This window comes from Lissotriton helveticus, chromosome 4_2 (genome assembly GCF_964261635.1).
Source record: "Lissotriton helveticus chromosome 4_2, aLisHel1.1, whole genome shotgun sequence".
NCBI classification, from domain to species: domain Eukaryota; kingdom Metazoa; phylum Chordata; class Amphibia; order Caudata; family Salamandridae; genus Lissotriton; species Lissotriton helveticus.
The window spans coordinates 43,629,929-43,650,715 of record NC_136064.1 but is presented as its reverse complement, the minus strand read 5'-3'; the positions used below and the strand labels follow the sequence as shown (position 1 = coordinate 43,650,715).

Genomic DNA, 20,787 nt, shown 5'->3' with positions numbered 1-20,787 from the left:
TGGGGCATCCGTTACAGCACCTGTTACGGTACCCCCGGTCCAGCCTACAGTACATGTACCCACTACATCAGTCACTCTACCAGCACGTACAATACCCGTAGACGATTCTAGTCTAGGGGCCACGGGGGGAAGTCCTCCTGGAACCCCGCCTCAACCCAGACGTATCACACTACTCGAGCTACATGCACGAGCGTTACAGCGTTCGCCCAAACTTCAGTCAGTTGCAGATATCAAGCGAGCTCTTACCGAATGCCGTTATGATCCAGTCCCAGGCGATGATGATATGGTCCTGTATGTAACAACAACAAAAGAGTGTTCCTGTTCTGGTTCAGGTGGAAAAAGGGCACAGAGCACAAGGAAACAACAAAGCCCAATAGGTTTGTTAGGAAAGCCCTCACTCACCGACCTGGTCGGTGACTTGCTTCATCATCGGGCCCCACCGGGTGTGACCGAATGTCACCCCGGTGTGCTTCGACGCCAGAGTTACTGCGGAGCTGGTTTTCGTGATGGGAGGGCTATGTGGAAAATTACGTGAATAGTGTCAAGTGGTGAGATTAAAATTGCCTTGTATGTGTCAAAAATTTAATTTTAATCAAAGACCATCAAGGGCAAGGTTAAAAAATGTGTAGGTGAGTAGAGCCAACTAATTGGATGGTCTTACTCCCTCTAGCATTAAGTGAATATGTGAATGGTCGACATGGACATGTTTCAGCCGGTGTGGTATCATTAACCTGGCATTCGTCAGGACCTATGGTGTTAAACCTCGGCGGTATGGGCACTCTAAGGCCCACCCTACCAGAGGGCTTGAAAGTTAAAAGATCTGTGAAGTGCACAAAAACACAGAGGCGGGCTTCACCACCCGAAGGTAGGACGCACACACCTCCAGCCTCTAAAATTTAGAGACTAAAAATAAAAAGGCACCTGTGAAGGTAAGAAAACACAGACAACACAAGACAAAAGAAACATAATTAGAATATTTTGTCAATTGATTTAGCCAGATTCAGTCTATTTCTAGTGCTCATAGTGCCAGGGTGCACCACTCATGCAGAATAGCAGAGGTGCGTGGCTCTGCCGTTGGCTGAGGCTACACGATAAGTCATATTGTTAATATGGTGGCACTGTCAAAGTAGATTGCCAATTTTGCAAAATCTAACTGTGTAAGTGCACAGGGGAGGGTATTGATACGTGAAATGAGGGCGAAATGGCAGTGAAAATAAACACGCAACATTCTGTCACTCATCGATCAATGGGCCAAATGGCCAGTGGCCAGTCAGCAATGAAGCAGTCAAGAAGTGGCGAGAAAGAGGGAGGGTCTCACTTCACCAGGGATGAAAATCCACCCCATAGACCGCGGGAGGGAGGGGACGGCGCATTTGGCACATCCTGCAAAGCAAAACAGAGGGAAGAAAAAGGGACACCAAAGCCTGGTCAAGCAGCAGTTAACACTACTTAGCTCTGAATGGTTTCTCAGCCGGACTCGTACTCACGCCCACGGCGTCCGTCTCCTGCAGATAAGCCTACACGCCCTCAGGACCGGGTCTCGTCGATCCGGTTGGGAAGGGTGAAGGCGGTTATATGCGTTGCCGGTGAGGAAAAAGGCGCGACACCACTTCCGGGAGTTTCAGCCTTCCTACCACGCATGCGTTGAGGATGTACTCCAGGGCTAGACTGCTAGCCTGGTCCGGGCAGGCTACTCACTTCCGGGAATTACGCGCGGATTGAGGCGCATGCGCAGACATGATTTCCTTCGGAATTCGGGATAGTGACACTACTCGTAATGCGCATGCGCAGACGAGGTGAGACTTGAACACGGATGGAAACACAAGAGCGCAATTTGGTGTGCGCGTGAGGGGTATAATCAGAGTCAGTGAAAAGTATAACTGGCTCATGAGTTCAGGATGGGTGTTATCAAGACCAGTGGAGTGGTAAAAACTGATCTAGGAAAGTTAAGAAAGTTAAAGTAACACCGTAGCAGACAAAGGGAGTTGGTGGGAACAGATACAGATCTTGGGATAACAGATATTCATTTCAGTCATTTATTTGAGAACAGAACCCCAAGGAATGTCATCATTAAGGCCATTAGTATGGGTGCCAAGGCGATACACCCAACGCTGTTCCTTTTCAAACAGTCTCTCAGATATATTGGGGCCCCCAACGATTTGTTCAATCACAGTCCATTTCAGGTCGTTGGTGGTGTGATTGGTCTGGAGGAAATGGTCACTCATTCTTGTCGTGGCTTTTTTGCACCTGATATTACTTCTGTGCTCACATATCCGTAGCCTTATTTTACGGGTTGTCATACCCACGTAACGGAGTGAGCATGGGCAGGTGACGAGGTACACGACATTGACAGAGTTACAGTTAGTGTGGGCTTTCTGCCACCAGGTTTTACCGGGTTCCAGAGTCAAGGATTTTGTCGGGGTAGTTAGGTGACAGACAGAGCAGTTTGAACAAGGGAAGTGGCCCGTCACTTTAGGAAGGTTCCAAGTGTCAGTTATACTCCTCATCGGGGTTGCAGGTAGTATTTTAGGTCTGGTGTGGACCAGAGCATCCTTGAGACTGTGCCCTTTCTTAAAGGAAAACAGTGGTTTTTGCCAGTCCTTCTTGATGCTGGTGACGATTTTCCAGTTCTTGTTTATTGATTTTTTCAACTGGTTGGATAGTGCACCGTACGTGGTGACACACGTAAGGGGGACTTCTGTTGTTGTTATTTTCGAAGTCGGTTCCAGAAGTGCTTCCCGTGGTTGATTCCGTGCACGTTTGAAGCCTTTGTTTAGTAGGTGGTTGGGGTAGCCTCTTTGTGCCAGTTTAGCTGTTAGATCAGTTGATTGGGTTTTGAAATCAACTAAGTTGCTGCAGTTCCGGCGAATCCGTAAATATTGACCATACGGGAGATTCTCCCTTAACGGGCGAGGATGAAAGCTAGAGAACTGCAACAGGTTATTCTTAGCTGTAGCTTTGTAATGAGTCTTAGTAGTTAAGGTTGTTCCACTCTTAGTGATAACCACATCAAGAAACACCACCTCCGTAGTGCTCACGGTGTGGGTGAATTTCAGGTATCTGTTAAGAGTATTAAGCCAGTTCAGGAACTCCGTTAGCCTTTCCATGCTGCCCTTCCAGATGAGCAGCACGTCATCAATATACCTTTTCCAGTATGTGATATTTCTGCTGAACGGGTTGTTAATAGACAGTATGTTTTTAGCCTCGAAGTCTGCGACATACAACCCCGCTATGCTGGGGGCAAATGTACTGCCCATCGAGGTCCCCGAGCATTGTAGGAAGAGACGCCCTTGGTATGCGAAGAAATTTTCTTTCAGTGCGATGGTGGCGCATTCAGTTATGAAGTCTCTGGGGGTGTTATATTCCCAAGTGGTAGAGTGCAGGGCGGCCTTTAGTACCGTTATAGTCTCATCTTGCGGGATACTGGTATATAGGCTCTCAATGTCTAAGGTGGCCAAGATGATGGTATCTGGCTCAAAAGAGATTGATTGCAGTTGGTGTAGCAGGCTTTTCGTGTCCTTGAGGTATGTCGGTGTGTTTTGCACAATTGGTTTCAAGAACTGGTCACAAAAGGTTGACAGGGGTTCTAAAATGGACCCGATTCCCGACACAATTGGGCGTCCAGGTGGGGGCAATTTATTTTTATGAGTCTTCGGGAGTGTGTAGAAGTATGGAATAATTTTATTACTCCTCGAAAGAAAGTCTGCTTCATTTTTAGATATATGACCCCTGGATTCGGCCTCCTGGACCAGATCGGTGATACGATTCTGGAGTTCAGGGGAGGGATCTGTGGTAAGTGGTAGGTAATTGTTGGTGTCACTCAGTAATTCTTCACATACCCTCTCATAATCCCTAATATTTTGGATTACGATGCCGCCACCTTTATCGGCTGGTTTGATGGTAATAGCGTTGTTGTTTTTTAGTTTATCAAGTGCCCGGTACTCCTCGGCGCTGAAGTTGCCAAAGTGGTGCGGTTCAGGGCATGCTTCCAAATCCAAGAACACTGCTTGTTCGAAAGCTGTAATAGCAGCTGGTACAGTGTGCGGAGGGGGTACAAACGTCGATTTTGGTCTCAGGCCAGTATCTCCCTTACGCATTTCTGCATCAGGATCCTCTTTACCTTCAAAAAAGGCCTTCAGTTTTAGTTTGCGGAAAAAATCCGTGAGTTCACAATGTAATTTAAATTTATCAGGACGAGCCGTAGGCACAAACCCCAGTCCTTTCTCTAATACTCGTTGTTCCGTGGGTGTGAGTTCCAAATCCGACAAGTTGGTGATTAGACTTGTTGGTTGCTGGCCCCTGGTTGTGGTGTCTGGCTCCTCGTGCGGTTCCCGACAGCTTCGTCTGTTTGCCAGGAGACTTGGTTGGGGGTTCTCTTGTTCCTCCCTCTGCCTCTGCGGCCCCGTTCTAAAAAAGGCTGCTGGTATTGGTTTTGGGGGGGAGGAGGAGGAGGGTGATGCCATCCTGGGTTCCAACCCATCATAGGGAATTGTGGGTGTGGAAAGGGGAATGGTGGCGGCCCGTATCCGGCATGTGGTGCCATTGCCCAACTTGGTGCTTGGTTGTGGTTCTGGAATCTTTGATTGCCTCTGTGGCCTCTATTGCCTCGTCTCCCTCCTCGTTTGTATGAGCCTGTGCTTGACCCACTACTATTGGAGGAATTATCATCTGTTGCATCTGATTCATTCAAGCCCTTTGTAGGTGCTGTATAATCAGGGTCAGCGTAAGGGTAAGTTTTGTTGAATTCAAATTTCTTAAGGTCTTTCTGAAATTTGGTTAGTTTAGACTGCAATAGGTTTTCTTTATATTCATTCATTTCACGATTGATCTCATCTAGTTTCTTTTTGTAGCCGGTCACAGTTGTTTTAAATTGTGATTCCGTCTCCTGTATTTCTATCAATAGGATGTCAGAGAGACGCAGGGCAGTCTTAATGATCAGGACGAGCCAATCACGCGTGCAATGCCACGCGATCATGGCCCAATCTTTCCTAAATTGTGCATCATCTAGAAAGATGCGGGGGGCATTGGTCACCAAAAGGCCTTTTGGTGCTGAGTTGGAAGTCAGGTATTGCTTCATTATCGTCCCATGTAAGATGGTGCGTATACGATCACGTTTCTGTTCCGTTAATTTCTCCCAGTCTGAGGTGTGTGCTATGGCTTGTGAAATTGCCGGGTCTGCAAAGAGATTGGCATCTGCCATTATCGCATCTATTTCTGCTTCCGAGAAGGTTAGACCCAGATTCGACATTATGGGATCTGCTTGGTGGGTGGTACTCAATCAGAGTTGGCGGTAAACCAATTGAGGGTCCCTTGGTTTCAGGAGAGGGAAAAAAGGAAGAAAAGAGAAATAATCTCTCACAGCTGTGCGCTGCTTAAATATTTACAAACAATAAGAGAGAGAGGGAGAGTCGTGAACACTCTTAGTCCCCAAATTATAATATGTAACAACAACAAAAGAGTGTTCCTGTTCTGGTTCAGGTGGAAAAAGGGCACAGAGCACAAGGAAACAACAAAGCCCAATAGGTTTGTTAGGAAACCAATGCCCCCCGCATCTTTCTAGAATAAACTAACCAAATTTCAGAAAGACCTTAAGAAATTTGAATTCAACAAAACTTACCCTTACGCTGACCCTGATTATACAGCACCTACAAAGGGCTTGAATGAATCAGATGCAACAGATGATAATTCCTCCAATAGTAGTGGGTCAAGCACAGGCTCATACAAACGAGGAGGGAGACGAGGCAATAGAGGCCACAGAGGCAATCAAAGATTCCAGAACCACAACCAAGCACCAAGTTGGGCAATGGCACCACATGCCGGATACGGGCCGCCACCATTCCCCTTTCCACACCCACAATTCCCTATGATGGGTTGGAACCCAGGATGGCATCACCCTCCTCCTCCTCCCCCCCAAAACCAATACCAGCAGCCTTTTTTAGAACGGGGCCGCAGAGGCAGAGGGAGGAACAAGAGAACCCCCAACCAAGTCTCCTGGCAAACAGACGAAGCTGTCGGGAACCGCACGAGGAGCCAGACACCACAACCAGGGGCCAGCAACCAACAAGTCTAATCACCAACTTGTCGGATTTGGAACTCACACCCACGGAACAACGAGTATTAGAGAAAGGACTGGGGTTTGTGCCTACGGCTCGTCCTGATAAATTTAAATTACATTGTGAACTCACGGATTTTTTCCGCAAACTAAAACTGAAGGCCTTTTTTGAAGGTAAAGAGGATCCTGATGCAGAAATGCGTAAGGGAGATACTGGCCTGAGACCAAAATCGACGTTTGTACCCCCTCCGCACACTGTACCAGCTGCTATTACAGCTTTCGAACAAGCAGTGTTCTTGGATTTGGAAGCATGCCCTGAACCGCACCACTTTGGCAACTTCAGCGCCGAGGAGTACCGGGCACTTGATAAACTAAAAAACAACAACGCTATTACCATCAAACCAGCCGATAAAGGTGGCGGCATCGTAATCCAAAATATTAGGGATTATGAGAGGGTATGTGAAGAATTACTGAGTGACACCAACAATTACCTACCACTTACCACAGATCCCTCCCCTGAACTCCAGAATCGTATCACCGATCTGGTCCAGGAGGCCGAATCCAGGGGTCATATATCTAAAAATGAAGCAGACTTTCTTTCGAGGAGTAATAAAATTATTCCATACTTCTACACACTCCCGAAGACTCATAAAAATAAATTGCCCCCACCTGGACGCCCAATTGTGTCGGGAATCGGGTCCATTTTAGAACCCCTGTCAACCTTTTGTGACCAGTTCTTGAAACCAATTGTGCAAAACACACCGACATACCTCAAGGACACGAAAAGCCTGCTACACCAACTGCAATCAATCTCTTTTGAGCCAGATACCATCATCTTGGCCACCTTAGACATTGAGAGCCTATATACCAGTATCCCGCAAGATGAGACTATAACGGTACTAAAGGCCGCCCTGCACTCTACCACTTGGGAATATAACACCCCCAGAGACTTCATAACTGAATGCGCCACCATCGCACTGAAAGAAAATTTCTTCGCATACCAAGGGCGTCTCTTCCTACAATGCTCGGGGACCTCGATGGGCAGTACATTTGCCCCCAGCATAGCGGGGTTGTATGTCGCAGACTTCGAGGCTAAAAACATACTGTCTATTAACAACCCGTTCAGCAGAAATATCACATACTGGAAAAGGTATATTGATGACGTGCTGCTCATCTGGAAGGGCAGCATGGAAAGGCTAACGGAGTTCCTGAACTGGCTTAATACTCTTAACAGATACCTGAAATTCACCCACACCGTGAGCACTACGGAGGTGGTGTTTCTTGATGTGGTTATCACTAAGAGTGGAACAACCTTAACTACTAAGACTCATTACAAAGCTACAGCTAAGAATAACCTGTTGCAGTTCTCTAGCTTTCATCCTCGCCCGTTAAGGGAGAATCTCCCGTATGGTCAATATTTACGGATTCGCCGGAACTGCAGCAACTTAGTTGATTTCAAAACCCAATCAACTGATCTAACAGCTAAACTGGCACAAAGAGGCTACCCCAACCACCTACTAAACAAAGGCTTCAAACGTGCACGGAATCAACCACGGGAAGCACTTCTGGAACCGACTTCGAAAATAACAACAACAGAAGTCCCCCTTACGTGTGTCACCACGTACGGTGCACTATCCAACCAGTTGAAAAAATCAATAAACAAGAACTGGAAAATCGTCACCAGCATCAAGAAGGACTGGCAAAAACCACTGTTTTCCTTTAAGAAAGGGCACAGTCTCAAGGATGCTCTGGTCCACACCAGACCTAAAATACTACCTGCAACCCCGATGAGGAGTATAACTGACACTTGGAACCTTCCTAAAGTGACGGGCCACTTCCCTTGTTCAAACTGCTCTGTCTGTCACCTAACTACCCCGACAAAATCCTTGACTCTGGAACCCGGTAAAACCTGGTGGCAGAAAGCCCACACTAACTGTAACTCTGTCAATGTCGTGTACCTCGTCACCTGCCCATGCTCACTCCGTTACGTGGGTATGACAACCCGTAAAATAAGGCTACGGATATGTGAGCACAGAAGTAATATCAGGTGCAAAAAAGCCACGACAAGAATGAGTGACCATTTCCTCCAGACCAATCACACCACCAACGACCTGAAATGGACTGTGATTGAACAAATCGTTGGGGGCCCCAATATATCTGAGAGACTGTTTGAAAAGGAACAGCGTTGGGTGTATCGCCTTGGCACCCATACTAATGGCCTTAATGATGACATTCCTTGGGGTTCTGTTCTCAAATAAATGACTGAAATGAATATCTGTTATCCCAAGATCTGTATCTGTTCCCACCAACTCCCTTTGTCTGCTACGGTGTTACTTTAACTTTCTTAACTTTCCTAGATCAGTTTTTACCACTCCACTGGTCTTGATAACACCCATCCTGAACTCATGAGCCAGTTATACTTTTCACTGACTCTGATTATACCCCTCACGCGCACACCAAATTGCGCTCTTGTGTTTCCATCCGTGTTCAAGTCTCACCTCGTCTGCGCATGCGCATTACGAGTAGTGTCACTATCCCGAATTCCGAAGGAAATCATGTCTGCGCATGCGCCTCAATCCGCGCGTAATTCCCGGAAGTGAGTAGCCTGCCCGGACCAGGCTAGCAGTCTAGCCCTGGAGTACATCCTCAACGCATGCGTGGTAGGAAGGCTGAAACTCCCGGAAGTGGTGTCGCGCCTTTTTCCTCACCGGCAACGCATATAACCGCCTTCACCCTTCCCAACCGGATCGACGAGACCCGGTCCTGAGGGCGTGTAGGCTTATCTGCAGGAGACGGACGCCGTGGGCGTGAGTACGAGTCCGGCTGAGAAACCATTCAGAGCTAAGTAGTGTTAACTGCTGCTTGACCAGGCTTTGGTGTCCCTTTTTCTTCCCTCTGTTTTGCTTTGCAGGATGTGCCAAATGCGCCGTCCCCTCCCTCCCGCGGTCTATGGGGTGGATTTTCATCCCTGGTGAAGTGAGACCCTCCCTCTTTCTCGCCACTTCTTGACTGCTTCATTGCTGACTGGCCACTGGCCATTTGGCCCATTGATCGATGAGTGACAGAATGTTGCGTGTTTATTTTCACTGCCATTTCGCCCTCATTTCACGTATCAATACCCTCCCCTGTGCACTTACACAGTTAGATTTTGCAAAATTGGCAATCTACTTTGACAGTGCCACCATATTAACAATATGACTTATCGTGTAGCCTCAGCCAACGGCAGAGCCACGCACCTCTGCTATTCTGCATGAGTGGTGCACCCTGGCACTATGAGCACTAGAAATAGACTGAATCTGGCTAAATCAATTGACAAAATATTCTAATTATGTTTCTTTTGTCTTGTGTTGTCTGTGTTTTCTTACCTTCACAGGTGCCTTTTTATTTTTAGTCTCTAAATTTTAGAGGCTGGAGGTGTGTGCGTCCTACCTTCGGGTGGTGAAGCCCGCCTCTGTGTTTTTGTGCACTTCACAGATCTTTTAACTTTCAAGCCCTCTGGTAGGGTGGGCCTTAGAGTGCCCATACCGCCGAGGTTTAACACCATAGGTCCTGACGAATGCCAGGTTAATGATACCACACCGGCTGAAACATGTCCATGTCGACCATTCACATATTCACTTAATGCTAGAGGGAGTAAGACCATCCAATTAGTTGGCTCTACTCACCTACACATTTTTTAACCTTGCCCTTGATGGTCTTTGATTAAAATTAAATTTTTGACACATACAAGGCAATTTTAATCTCACCACTTGACACTATTCACGTAATTTTCCACATAGCCCTCCCATCACGAAAACCAGCTCCGCAGTAACTCTGGCGTCGAAGCACACCGGGGTGACATTCGGTCACACCCGGTGGGGCCCGATGATGAAGCAAGTCACCGACCAGGTCGGTGAGTGAGGGCTTTCCTAACAAACCTATTGGGCTTTGTTGTTTCCTTGTGCTCTGTGCCCTTTTTCCACCTGAACCAGAACAGGAACACTCTTTTGTTGTTGTTACATATTATAATTTGGGGACTAAGAGTGTTCACGACTCTCCCTCTCTCTCTTATTGTTTGTAGATATGGTCCTGTATTCATTGCGTATAAGACGGGTGACCGAATATTTGGACACCCTGCCGAATATGAAAGGTTATCTAGACAGAATATATCGTTTCATCCGTACAGGAGCTGACCCAGGAAGTATTGGCGACGCCATGGTTCAAAGGAAAGTCGAGATTCAGCTTATGCTTTTAAAGTTTCTAATTAATTGTTTAATAAGGGAACAAGATTATCCGGATAAAGATCCAGAAGAAATGAAAGTCTTGACCAGATGGAGTGACCATATAGCCGAGGGAAGACACAAGACACAGAACTGTATAGAGAGTATGTACAAGAAAATCCGTAGGGAAATAATAAAGTTACACGAGAAACGAGAAGCAGCACAAGTAACCGAGAAAGAAAACAACTCTTCTACTGAAGAGGTAGACGACGAGAATCCCTCCAGAATAGCGTATGTAGGTAGAACTAGACTTCCTGACCGACATTCACGCCTAGATCACAAGAAAGTTTTCCCTCCTCCAGCACCAGAACAAGGTTCTCTTGAACAAGTATTTCAAGCTACCGATCACATTCTGAAATCACGAATCGGTTATAGTGAACTTAGTACCATGCATGAACAAGAACTAGCCCGATCGGCAGTCCGATGGACTACTGATTCTACCACTTTTCCAGACGAAATAGTGGCACAAATGTTTCTGAAACTGCCCCCAGCCGAGCAGCGACTGGTGGGTATGTATATGATCCAGCACCTCATTACACTGTATGAGGGACAGCATTCTGATCCAGGTCCGTTACATGATGTTCTGAACGAGTTACTCCAGTATAGATGGAGAGGTCTAGGTACTGATTTAATTAGTGTCATTCTAGAACAGCGCCACAAATATCGAACGTTTCTGAATCCGCATTTTGTTCATGTCCCACCTCCAGAAAGCAAATCATTTTACATAGATAGACAGCATCCTTTACGAGAAGTACACCCAGTTAGGACAGCGGGTGGTGAACTAGAACGAGTATTTGTTTACACCCCTATCACAAAGATGGAACTCTTAGAGATGAAAAAGTTAATTCCCTGTCACGACAAAGATCCAGCAGGGTTCCATCGAGAATTAAAAGACATGCTCCGTATGGGAGAATACACGTATCCTGATATCATTAAAATGTTAAAGGTCCTGTTGCCCGCAGGGGTATATGAAAAACTCAAGGAAAAAGAATGGGAGGTGGGAGAGAAAAAGATAGATTGGACAGCTCTAGAAGCTGAAGATAATTCACGAGTACCAGGTACCGGTCTTGAGGGTAAAGTTAAAGAATTGCCCGAGTTATTGATACAGGTTTTGCCAAGATTACTAACAACGAAAAAGGAAGATTGGGATGCAATCTCAGCTTGTAAACAGAAACAGGATGAAGACACTAGTGATTTTTATTCTAGATTTGAAAAATGTTTTATTATTAACAGTGGTCTGAAAACGAGTAGTGAATCGTACCCTCATCTTTTTGTTACCAAACTAGTCGAGAATTCAAGTCCACAAGTTAAAAATCGAGTATTGAAAGTCGAAAGTAGTTGGCAAGCTAATACTCCGTCCCAGATGTTACAAATGCTCCAGTATCACCAGAATAGAATCAGGGAAGAGCAAGAACACGAAAGGAGACGTATGAAAGACACGAAAATGAAAGTATTAGTTGCACAATCTGTTCCACAAGACAGTCAGAAGAGGGGTCCGAATCAAGCCAGTCATCCTGCATCTCCCGTTAAAGGGACATGCAATTATTGTAAACAGCCAGGTCATTTTATAAACGAGTGTGCAGTTCTGAAACACAACATAGCTACTGGTAAGACTAAAGAAAGACCACGTCCGCCTAGACAAGAACAAGTTTCACAGACTTCTCAGTCACCACAGAATGCACAACAGACAGTTCCAGCACCGCAGCCTATCGCTGCAACACAGCATGTTACACAGCAGATGTACCAGTACGCCCAGACAGAGTATCCAGTTTATCAGCCGTATTCATGAAACAGCCTAGAGAGGGAGGTAGGCTTGCCACTCATCGAGATACCTGTAGATCAAGAGGGTCCCTATGTACACAGTCAAGTATTAGGGAAAGACAGAAAGTTTCTGATTGATACAGGGGCAAGTAGGACTACTATCAGTCATGACGAGGTTCCAGGGGCTCCGCTCTCAGGCTTTAAAAATGTTTCCCTTGGATTTTCAGGAAAGCCAATTGTTAATGAAATTTCGAAACCAGTTACTCTAGAAGTTGGTCCATTGTCCCGAACTACTGATTTGTTACTCACGAAATCATCTCCAGAAAATTTGTTAGGCATTAAAACGTTAAAAGAATTAGGTGCAGTAATTTGCTGCTCCCCAGAAGGGGTCCGATTGTTCCTGAGAGACTTTAAAGGTCATTATGTATTACGTGATTTTGATCCAAGATTATTGAATGTACCACAGCATCTATGGGCGCAAGGTCCAACTGATGTAGGTTGTATGCACATCACACCCCATCGTGTGACTCTCAAGCAAGATATAGTTTTGCCACGAATCAGACAGTACAGATTGCCACCTGAGGCTGTAACAGCCTTATCCAAAATTATTGACGAACTCATTGCTCAAGGAGTGGTTGTAGAAACTGACTCCAATGTATGTAATTCTCCTATCATTCCAGTCCTGAAACGTACTGATCCAAATGCACCTCCAGTATATCGATTAGTGATTGACCTTCGAGAGCTTAATAAATGTATCATTCCTCAGTACCCAGTAGTCCCAGATATTTCGTCCCTCTTGACAGCCATTGATTCTGAAGCTACATTTTTCACAGTTATCGATCTCAAGAACGCATTTTTCAGTGTCCCCATTCATCCAGACAGCCAGTACCTTTTCGGTTTTTGTTTAAATGGAAGGAGCTATAAATTCACACGAGCTCCTCAAGGTTTCACAGAAAGTCCTAGTATTTACAGTCAAGCACTTAAGAGACAACTAGACAATATCCGCATGCCAACTGACACTGCCCTGCTCCAGTATGTCGATGATCTACTGATCACAGCCCGTTCTGAACGTGACTGCGAACGTGCGTCACTCACGGTTCTATATTTTCTGGCCGAGCAGGGGCACAAGGTGTCCCCTTCCAAATTACAATTCTGTGTCCAGCAAGTGGTATACTTAGGACACTTACTGTCCAAGTGGGGTAGGCAGTTGACACCAGACCGTATCCAGTTAATAGCGAGTCTTCCACAGCCCAAGACACAGAAGGGGGTACGAGCTTTTATTGGCCTTACTTCTTATTGCAGACAATGGATTCCTCCGTATGCATTTCTAGCCAAACCACTGATACAGTTAACGACACAGGAGGCAGCCGTATCGACTGTCCTCCCTTGGACCCAAGAACATACACTTGTTTTCAATGAGTTAAAGAAAGCCTTATGTCAAGCACCTGTTCTAGCAACACCGAACTACCGTAAGCCTTTTACACTTTTTGTCACAGAACGTGATGGTACTGCATTATCTGTTCTCACACAAGACCAAGCAGGACAGTACAAGCCCTGTGCTTATTTTTCTAGCACATTAGATCCAGTAGCCCAGGCTCTGCCTGCATGCCTCAAGTCAGTTGCAGCCACAGCTCTAGCTATCAGACAAAGTGATTCCATAGTGTTAGGGCACTCCCTGACAGTACAAGTTCCACACTCCGTGGAAGTTCTTTTAAACCGAACACAGACTCAGCACTTGACAATTGCACGTTTAACAGGTTATGAACTGACACTGTTCCAGCCACACATAGAAATCAGACGCTGCAACATTCTAAATCCAGCTACACTGTTACCGTCAGTTACTTCAAATCCGGCCACACATGACTGTGTGGAAGTTGTTAACACCATGACAAAGCCAAGACAAGACCTGACAGACATTGCATTACCTGACCCCGACCTGACACTTTATGTGGATGGTTCATGTATGAGAACAAGTACAGGAGAACTAGTAGCCGCGTATGCAGTGACTACTGACACTGAAGTTCTAGAAACACATCGTATTGACACCTTGTCTGCTCAAGCAGCAGAGCTAGTAGCTCTGACCCAAGCCTGCATACGTGCCAAGAACCTGAAAGTAAACATATACACAGATTCACGTTACGCATTCGGAGTCGTACATGACTTTGGAGTGCTCTGGCAGGAGAGAGGTTTCATGACTTCTCATGGAACCAAGATTCAGCATGGTCTCCTCATTCAAGCTCTGTTAGATGCAATACATTTACCGACAGCTATCGCTATCATGAAGTGCAAAGCACATACGAAAGTTACTGACATCATTTCCCAAGGTAACGATCTAGCAGATCGAACAGCCAAGCTTACAGCTCAGACCCCAGACATTCCAGTTAACACGACACAGACACTCATTCCAGATCCGACTACTTGTATGACAGTTAAGGACCCTACACAAGATGTCATAGACATACAGTTACATGCTACCCCCGAAGAAATCAAGAAATGGTCCGAACAAGGAGGGGTCCAGACAGATCAAGGATGGTTGACGAAGGGAAAGGCCACATGGTTTCTCCCCGACTCTATGGTTCAAGTCATTATTAATACCGCACATAGTCCAGCACATCTAGGAGAAAAAGCTATGTTAGACAGTATTCAGAACCTTTGGTTCAACAAGCATTTACGAGCTGCAGCCAAGCAGAAAGTCCGTACCTGTATGATATGTTGTCAGTTCAATCCAGGTAAAAGTGTCCCGGTGGAACAAGGTGGATTCCAACCTCCTGACCACCCTTTTGAAGTCCTCCAGATGGATTATATTCAGATGGAGCGATGTCGAGGTTTCAAGTATGTCCTCGTAGTTGTATGCGCTTTGTCCAGGTGGACAGAAGCATATCCAGTTCCAGATTACACAGCTGCGACCACTGCCAGGCAGTTGGTTCGTGAGTTCTTTCCCCGCTATGGACTCCCTAGGGTCGTGTATTCAGATAACGGCCAGCCATTCTCATCTGAGCTCATGAAACATGTTTCCCTTCTGTTAGGGTACCAGTGGAAGTTCCATTGTGTGCGCCATCCTGAAGCAGCCGGTCTCGTAGAGAGACATAATCAAACGTTGAAAATTCGCATTGGAAAAGTATGTAAAGAGAAAGGTGTAGACTGGCTAGTAGCTCTGCCAGTTGCTTTATTTTATATGAGGATGGTTGCACATTCCAGATCAGGTGTGTCCCCGTATGAGGTCGTATTCGGCCGCCCCCAAATATGTGGGGTACACCTAGACCCCGCAGTATTACAGATGTTTCCAGTAATATGCTGACAGATTACCTAGCTTCCTTGATGTCTGCCCTACACTCTTGTCGTTCACAGGTTGCCGCCGCATTTCCAGACAACACCGAGGTGAAACCGCATGAAGTCGTCCCCGGTGACTTCGCATTCGTCCGGAATTTTGATCGTTCAAGTCCGCTGGAGCCCCGCTGGAAGGAGCCTCGCCTCGTTTTGTTAACTACAAGGACCGCCGTTAAACTCGAGGGCCGGAAGGGGTGGGTCCACCTGACCCATATAAAGAAATTCCATGGAATACAAGAAAAGACTTTTGCTAAGGACTGCCTTATTCCCAAAGACTGCCTAAAAACAGACTCTGAACTCAAAGTTCCCTTGTTAGAGAAAACTCCGCAACAGGAGTATAAACAGAAGCTTCGGTCTAGTAAAATAAGTCAGCCAGTTTAATTGTCTAAGTCCCTCTCGGGTGAAACGGTTAGACAGGTTCCTGACATGTATGAGATAGACCCCCACAGTGAGAGAGTTAGTCAAAACTCTAAAATATGTATTATTGTTCTATGTTTCTTGTTATTTTTAAGTCTTATGGTTACCTGCACAAGTTATGCTTTACATTTATGTTTTCCAATTTCACATGTACATATGTTTTCTAACACTACAGTAGAGCACACGTTTAGTGATCTGCCTCCTCACGAGTTATCCTATCGTCTTGCTATGCGCAATAACACATTCATTAGAATGTTGCACTATTCACACCAGACCAGCAATGCCACTAATTGTTGGGTGTGTGGTCGACTCCCCCCTTTTCAGACACCGAAGGGAGTTCTGCCACTCTTTCCTTATCCGTTTTCACATAATGGGTCATGTGGAGCATGGTCCACTTTAACGTCATCCTCCAATGATATGTCCCTTCTGAATAGAACATGTTTTCCAGACAAGCAAGGTCTCTCCCATAGAATAGGGTTAGATCTAGAAAATGAAGTACATGATTTAGGTAATTATTCTTCGAATTTCATGGTCCTGAATGTTCAGTCCGATACTACTCCAGATTTACCTGCTATTTCAGTACTACCAGTCAAAGGCGAATTATGTGTCAGAAAGAATGGTTCCGCACATGTAGGACATAGTGATTGTACTACTACTGTCGAGTATAGTGACAGTGGGAAATCTATTTTCAAAGCCTCACGTCATTCTTATTTTGTGTGTGGTCAGACCGCATATGTTCGTCTGCCCCTCGATTGGGATGGAACATGTTATATTGCCTTCCTACTACCACCAGTTTTTCTAGCCCCATCTGATTATCACAGAAACACACATCTAGTACACGTTAGACATAGAAGGGAGATCGAGTCCCCAATTGTCGATCAAACTGAAACTACTCTAGAACAGTATACAGACTTTAATAAAGGTTTCTTCTTCTTTATAGGACCTATCCAGAATAGTAAGCTAATACGTAGGTTAACCAGAACCCTTGAAGCGGTAGTGAATGAGACTACTTCTGCTCTAGGTAACTTAACTGAAGAGCAATCTGCTATGAGATTTGTCGTGCTCCAAAATCGTCTCGTTCTTGACGTCATACTGGCCGATAGAGGGGGAGCATGTAGAGTCATCGGATCTAGTTGCTGCATTTTCATTCCTAATAACGCGCCGTCTGTTTATTCAGCTATAACCAGACTTCATAAAATTGCCCATCAGTTACACCAGAATCCAGGCACCTGGACATGGTCCGGTTGGCTCTGGAGTATTATATCTGCCTGGGGATGGAAAGTATTGTCATTCCTAGGTATTGCAGTAATGATCATATTCAGTTGCTGCCTCTGTATACAATGTGGCCCTGCGATTTGCGGCATGTGTGCTACCTCTTGTATTCCTAGTCCTAAATCCCGTTCCAAGACAATTCGAGACGAACAAATGATGCTATATGAAATGATAGATGGTATCATGAATATTGATGTTTCCTGATGGAAACGTAGGGCACAAGGAGGGAATGTGGAAAAGTAAATTTTGCCATGTTGTATGTGCCTACGTGTTCCCCATCTTGTGTTATATGTGCATGATCGAGATGCATGTATTCCCCTCTGATCGATTAAAGACGCAATTACAGTTGTGTCCATCTCTAGTATGCCAGTTTCCAGTCCTCGTGAAAACAACGAATATTAGGCTTATGTAAACCTACGTTGCCACATTTTACAGTGTGCACGTTAATTCATTGAATTATCCCCGTTTCTAGGCCTCAAAAGGGCCCGGACTCAGATTCAGCTCCTGTCTCCTGAACCCTCTCCGAGGAGCGATACAGCCCCCACCTGTATCCCTGACCCTTCGCTTACTTCATGCCTAGCAGTGCCCGGCCCGGCCTGGCTCTGCCTCCCAGTCTGCCAAGAGTATGTTATACTTCCAGTTATCAGTCCAGCCCTCCTTCTCTGCATTCCTAAGCTACTGAATCGCATCAATAGTTTCTGTCATGGTCTAGCCTTTGTCTCCATGTAAGAGAAATACTGTATTAATATTCATAGAATATTCCTCGCACACGCAATACATATAGAATTATGCATGCACCAGTCTTAGAGTCTATTAGCCTTTGCCCTGATAACTTTTGGATTCTATCAACATGTACTCTAAACACCAGATACTAGATATGCCTTGGGTACATGTCGCTCTGACACTCCAGACTTTAGTCTCCTCTTCTAGCGTAGAAGCCATAGCCCCCAGTTCTCCCTGGTAACACGTCATTGCCCGTTTGCGCGCACCACTAGGTTAGAGGTCCCAGCTGCTCAGGTAGCCCCCTCCATGTTTCCGCCCCGTTTATGACACTTCTGTTACGTTTACATCACATGTCTATGTATACGCCCTGTACACGCCTTCTTGTTACATCATTTTGCCCTTATCTTTCGCGACTGCTACGAGTCACGCCTACTGCTACGCCTACTGTATTGAATGTAATGCAATTGTTTTGATATATATACTGTGCACCCATATTAAAAGCTAGCCAATTCACCAATCCGCCTGATTCCCAGATCCTGCCCCCGGCAGCTGCCTTTATTCTATCCCCGTACAGGCTGTCCTGTTCCTGTCCTTTATGCCTGATTAAAGCCTGTCGACTCAAGATACCTCGAATCCTGACTCTTATTTATTGAGCGATCTGTTTTATTGATTATATTAAAAAAGAGTACCGGTAATTAATTATTTATTTACCACAGTAGTGTGACACCATGGGAGCACCTTAAAGAAACATTTGCTTGGAATGATCTAGAAAAATCGCTGAAAATGGATGTGCAGATCGCAAGGCAAACCCACAAAGCGTTGGCTTCAAGGAGGTGATGGTTGAGTTCTTTTGGATCATTTGTATGTCCCTCTTGTGTGCCTCCGGGCCCCGTGACCTGCTGGGTGCTCCCTCTTCCTATCGAACTTCCACTGGTGTTAAGATGTGCTTCCACTTCCATGCCGAATGCCACCTTAGTCCTTATAGGGACAGCTTCAGATATGCCGTCCCTGGATCCAACTTCAGTGCAAACAAGATGGCACCTTAATTTACACCATCCCCATACACATGCCTAAAAACATAGTGTAGACTCTACACAGATGCATGGTACAGCAAAGCACAACTTCACAGTAGATCAACTATATAAAATCCCCATAACCTCTGACCTTCATAACTATCATCCGAGCAGTTGTCACCACCTAATAGCCTGCAATATCTGTCGCAGGTATCCAGGAAAAATATTCAAATTCTCTAAATGCTTGCTCCAAAACAATCTTGTGAACACCACGCAAACTGGCGCACAACTAATAGTAGCACTGCATTATCAACCCCGAAAAGGTTTGTGACATAATAACAACTAAAACGGTTCCCAAATGTCCCTACAAATATGCCTTAAAATCCACCAGAGTTGTGTTTTGCAGGCCATCCCTCTGTAGTAGCGTATCACTCACACTACAAGTACACATTACCGACCTTGCTGCTATGGGCAGTATTACTGTTTTTCCAGACGCTGTTGGCCATTGTTGGTGAGATGTTCTGTCTAAGCCGGATGGTCAGTTAACGCCTTTGAAAGGCTAGACCTATCAACTATGCCATTGCTTGTGTTTTCTATTTAGTTTTCACTTGTATGATAATTTTGTGGGGAAAAGTGTAAAGTATTGTGGAATAATATAAAAGCTTTTGAGTGTCTGGGGCCAGCCTGTTATCAGAGATTCACTCGAAAGTTATAAGTCTGGGTTGGATCCTTTGTGGTCTACTGTTACAGGCTGCCTTTCCCAGCACTGCATGCGGTAGGAAAAAAAGAGCAGACAAAATTAGGCAATATTTAAATACATTTGTAAAATGAGTGTGTAGGTCTTTTTGAAAACTGTTTTCCTTGCAGTTTTTATAAAGTATTCCTTGCTTATCTCAACACAGATGGATTCAGAAAGGTGATCAGTTTGGAAAGCGGTCTTTTCAAACCTGATAAAACCTCAAATATTGAATTTCAGCATCCATTTTTCCAGCGGGGCCAAGCAGATTTATTGGATCACATCAAACGGAAGGTACCGTACAACATAACCATATCTTGTATTTTGATGATGCAATACAACCTACTGTTGCTGCTATGGTGTTTTTTGTTGAGCGAATTGTCTGCTGAATTTAACAGACCTTTAACAGTATAATTTACTGGCCCAGTTACTTAAACTGGGAGATGGTGCTATAAATACCAGATCACTCTATCAATGCATCACATCACCACGCCATTAACATGCCATCTGGTATTATTCAACTGTAAAATATCTTTACAAATTTATGCGAGTCCCTAAATTCATTTTTCAATTAATATTTTAAAAACCATACGTCAAGATCCATACTGTGGTCATAATTTGTATTTTCAGATGATACCTTCTAAAATAATGTATGCAAAATGATTTGCCAAAGTTGTGTCAAGGATGTAAGAGATGGCCGCCTTTAGTATGGTTTATTGTTGTAGTTGAAATAACTGAGGCTCCCTTCCCAATTCTACATTGTTTGAAACTGTTACAGAATAGCAGATATTGCTTTAATTTTGAAGCAAATGCGTATTTGGTATGCTAATAGGATATTCGTATTTTGTACTTTTCATGTTACTACTTGTTCTGCCTTTACTGTTCCACGAGTGTACTAAACTTTGAGAAGCTTCACCATGATTGTCTGAGCTATCTTCTTGACATGTACATACTAGGTGTCGTCTGTGAGACCAGAGGATGGAAAATTAGCCCATGATGACTTGCATAAAGTGCTTCTAGAAGTCCAGGAAATGAGAGACGAGCAAAACAACATGGATGCTAAATTTGACCTTATGAAAAGGTAGGCTCTTCAATGTTTCAGTTCTTTTACTTTCTGCTTTAAAATCACAGAAGACAACATATAACAATATGTGCCATATTTTAACATAACATTTGTGCTAACAACATGGATGCTGTTTTTAAAAACCGAATGACAATCCCTAATAA

The 20,787-nt window shown here is 45.0% G+C and overlaps 1 protein-coding gene across 3 annotated transcripts in view; it reads left to right on the top strand.

The window, feature by feature from the left end:
- LOC144752191 (heat shock factor protein 3-like) overlaps window positions 1–20,787 on the top strand; it is a 199,200-nt gene that overhangs the window by 77,355 nt on the left and 101,058 nt on the right. For all 3 annotated transcript variants that reach the window (XM_078640135.1, XM_078640136.1, XM_078640137.1), the window contains 2 exons: window positions 19,727–19,854; window positions 20,517–20,641. In XM_078640135.1, coding sequence (XP_078496261.1) covers window positions 19,727–19,854; window positions 20,517–20,641 — 253 coding nt within the window. The remainder of the gene's footprint in view (window positions 1–19,726; window positions 19,855–20,516; window positions 20,642–20,787) is intronic.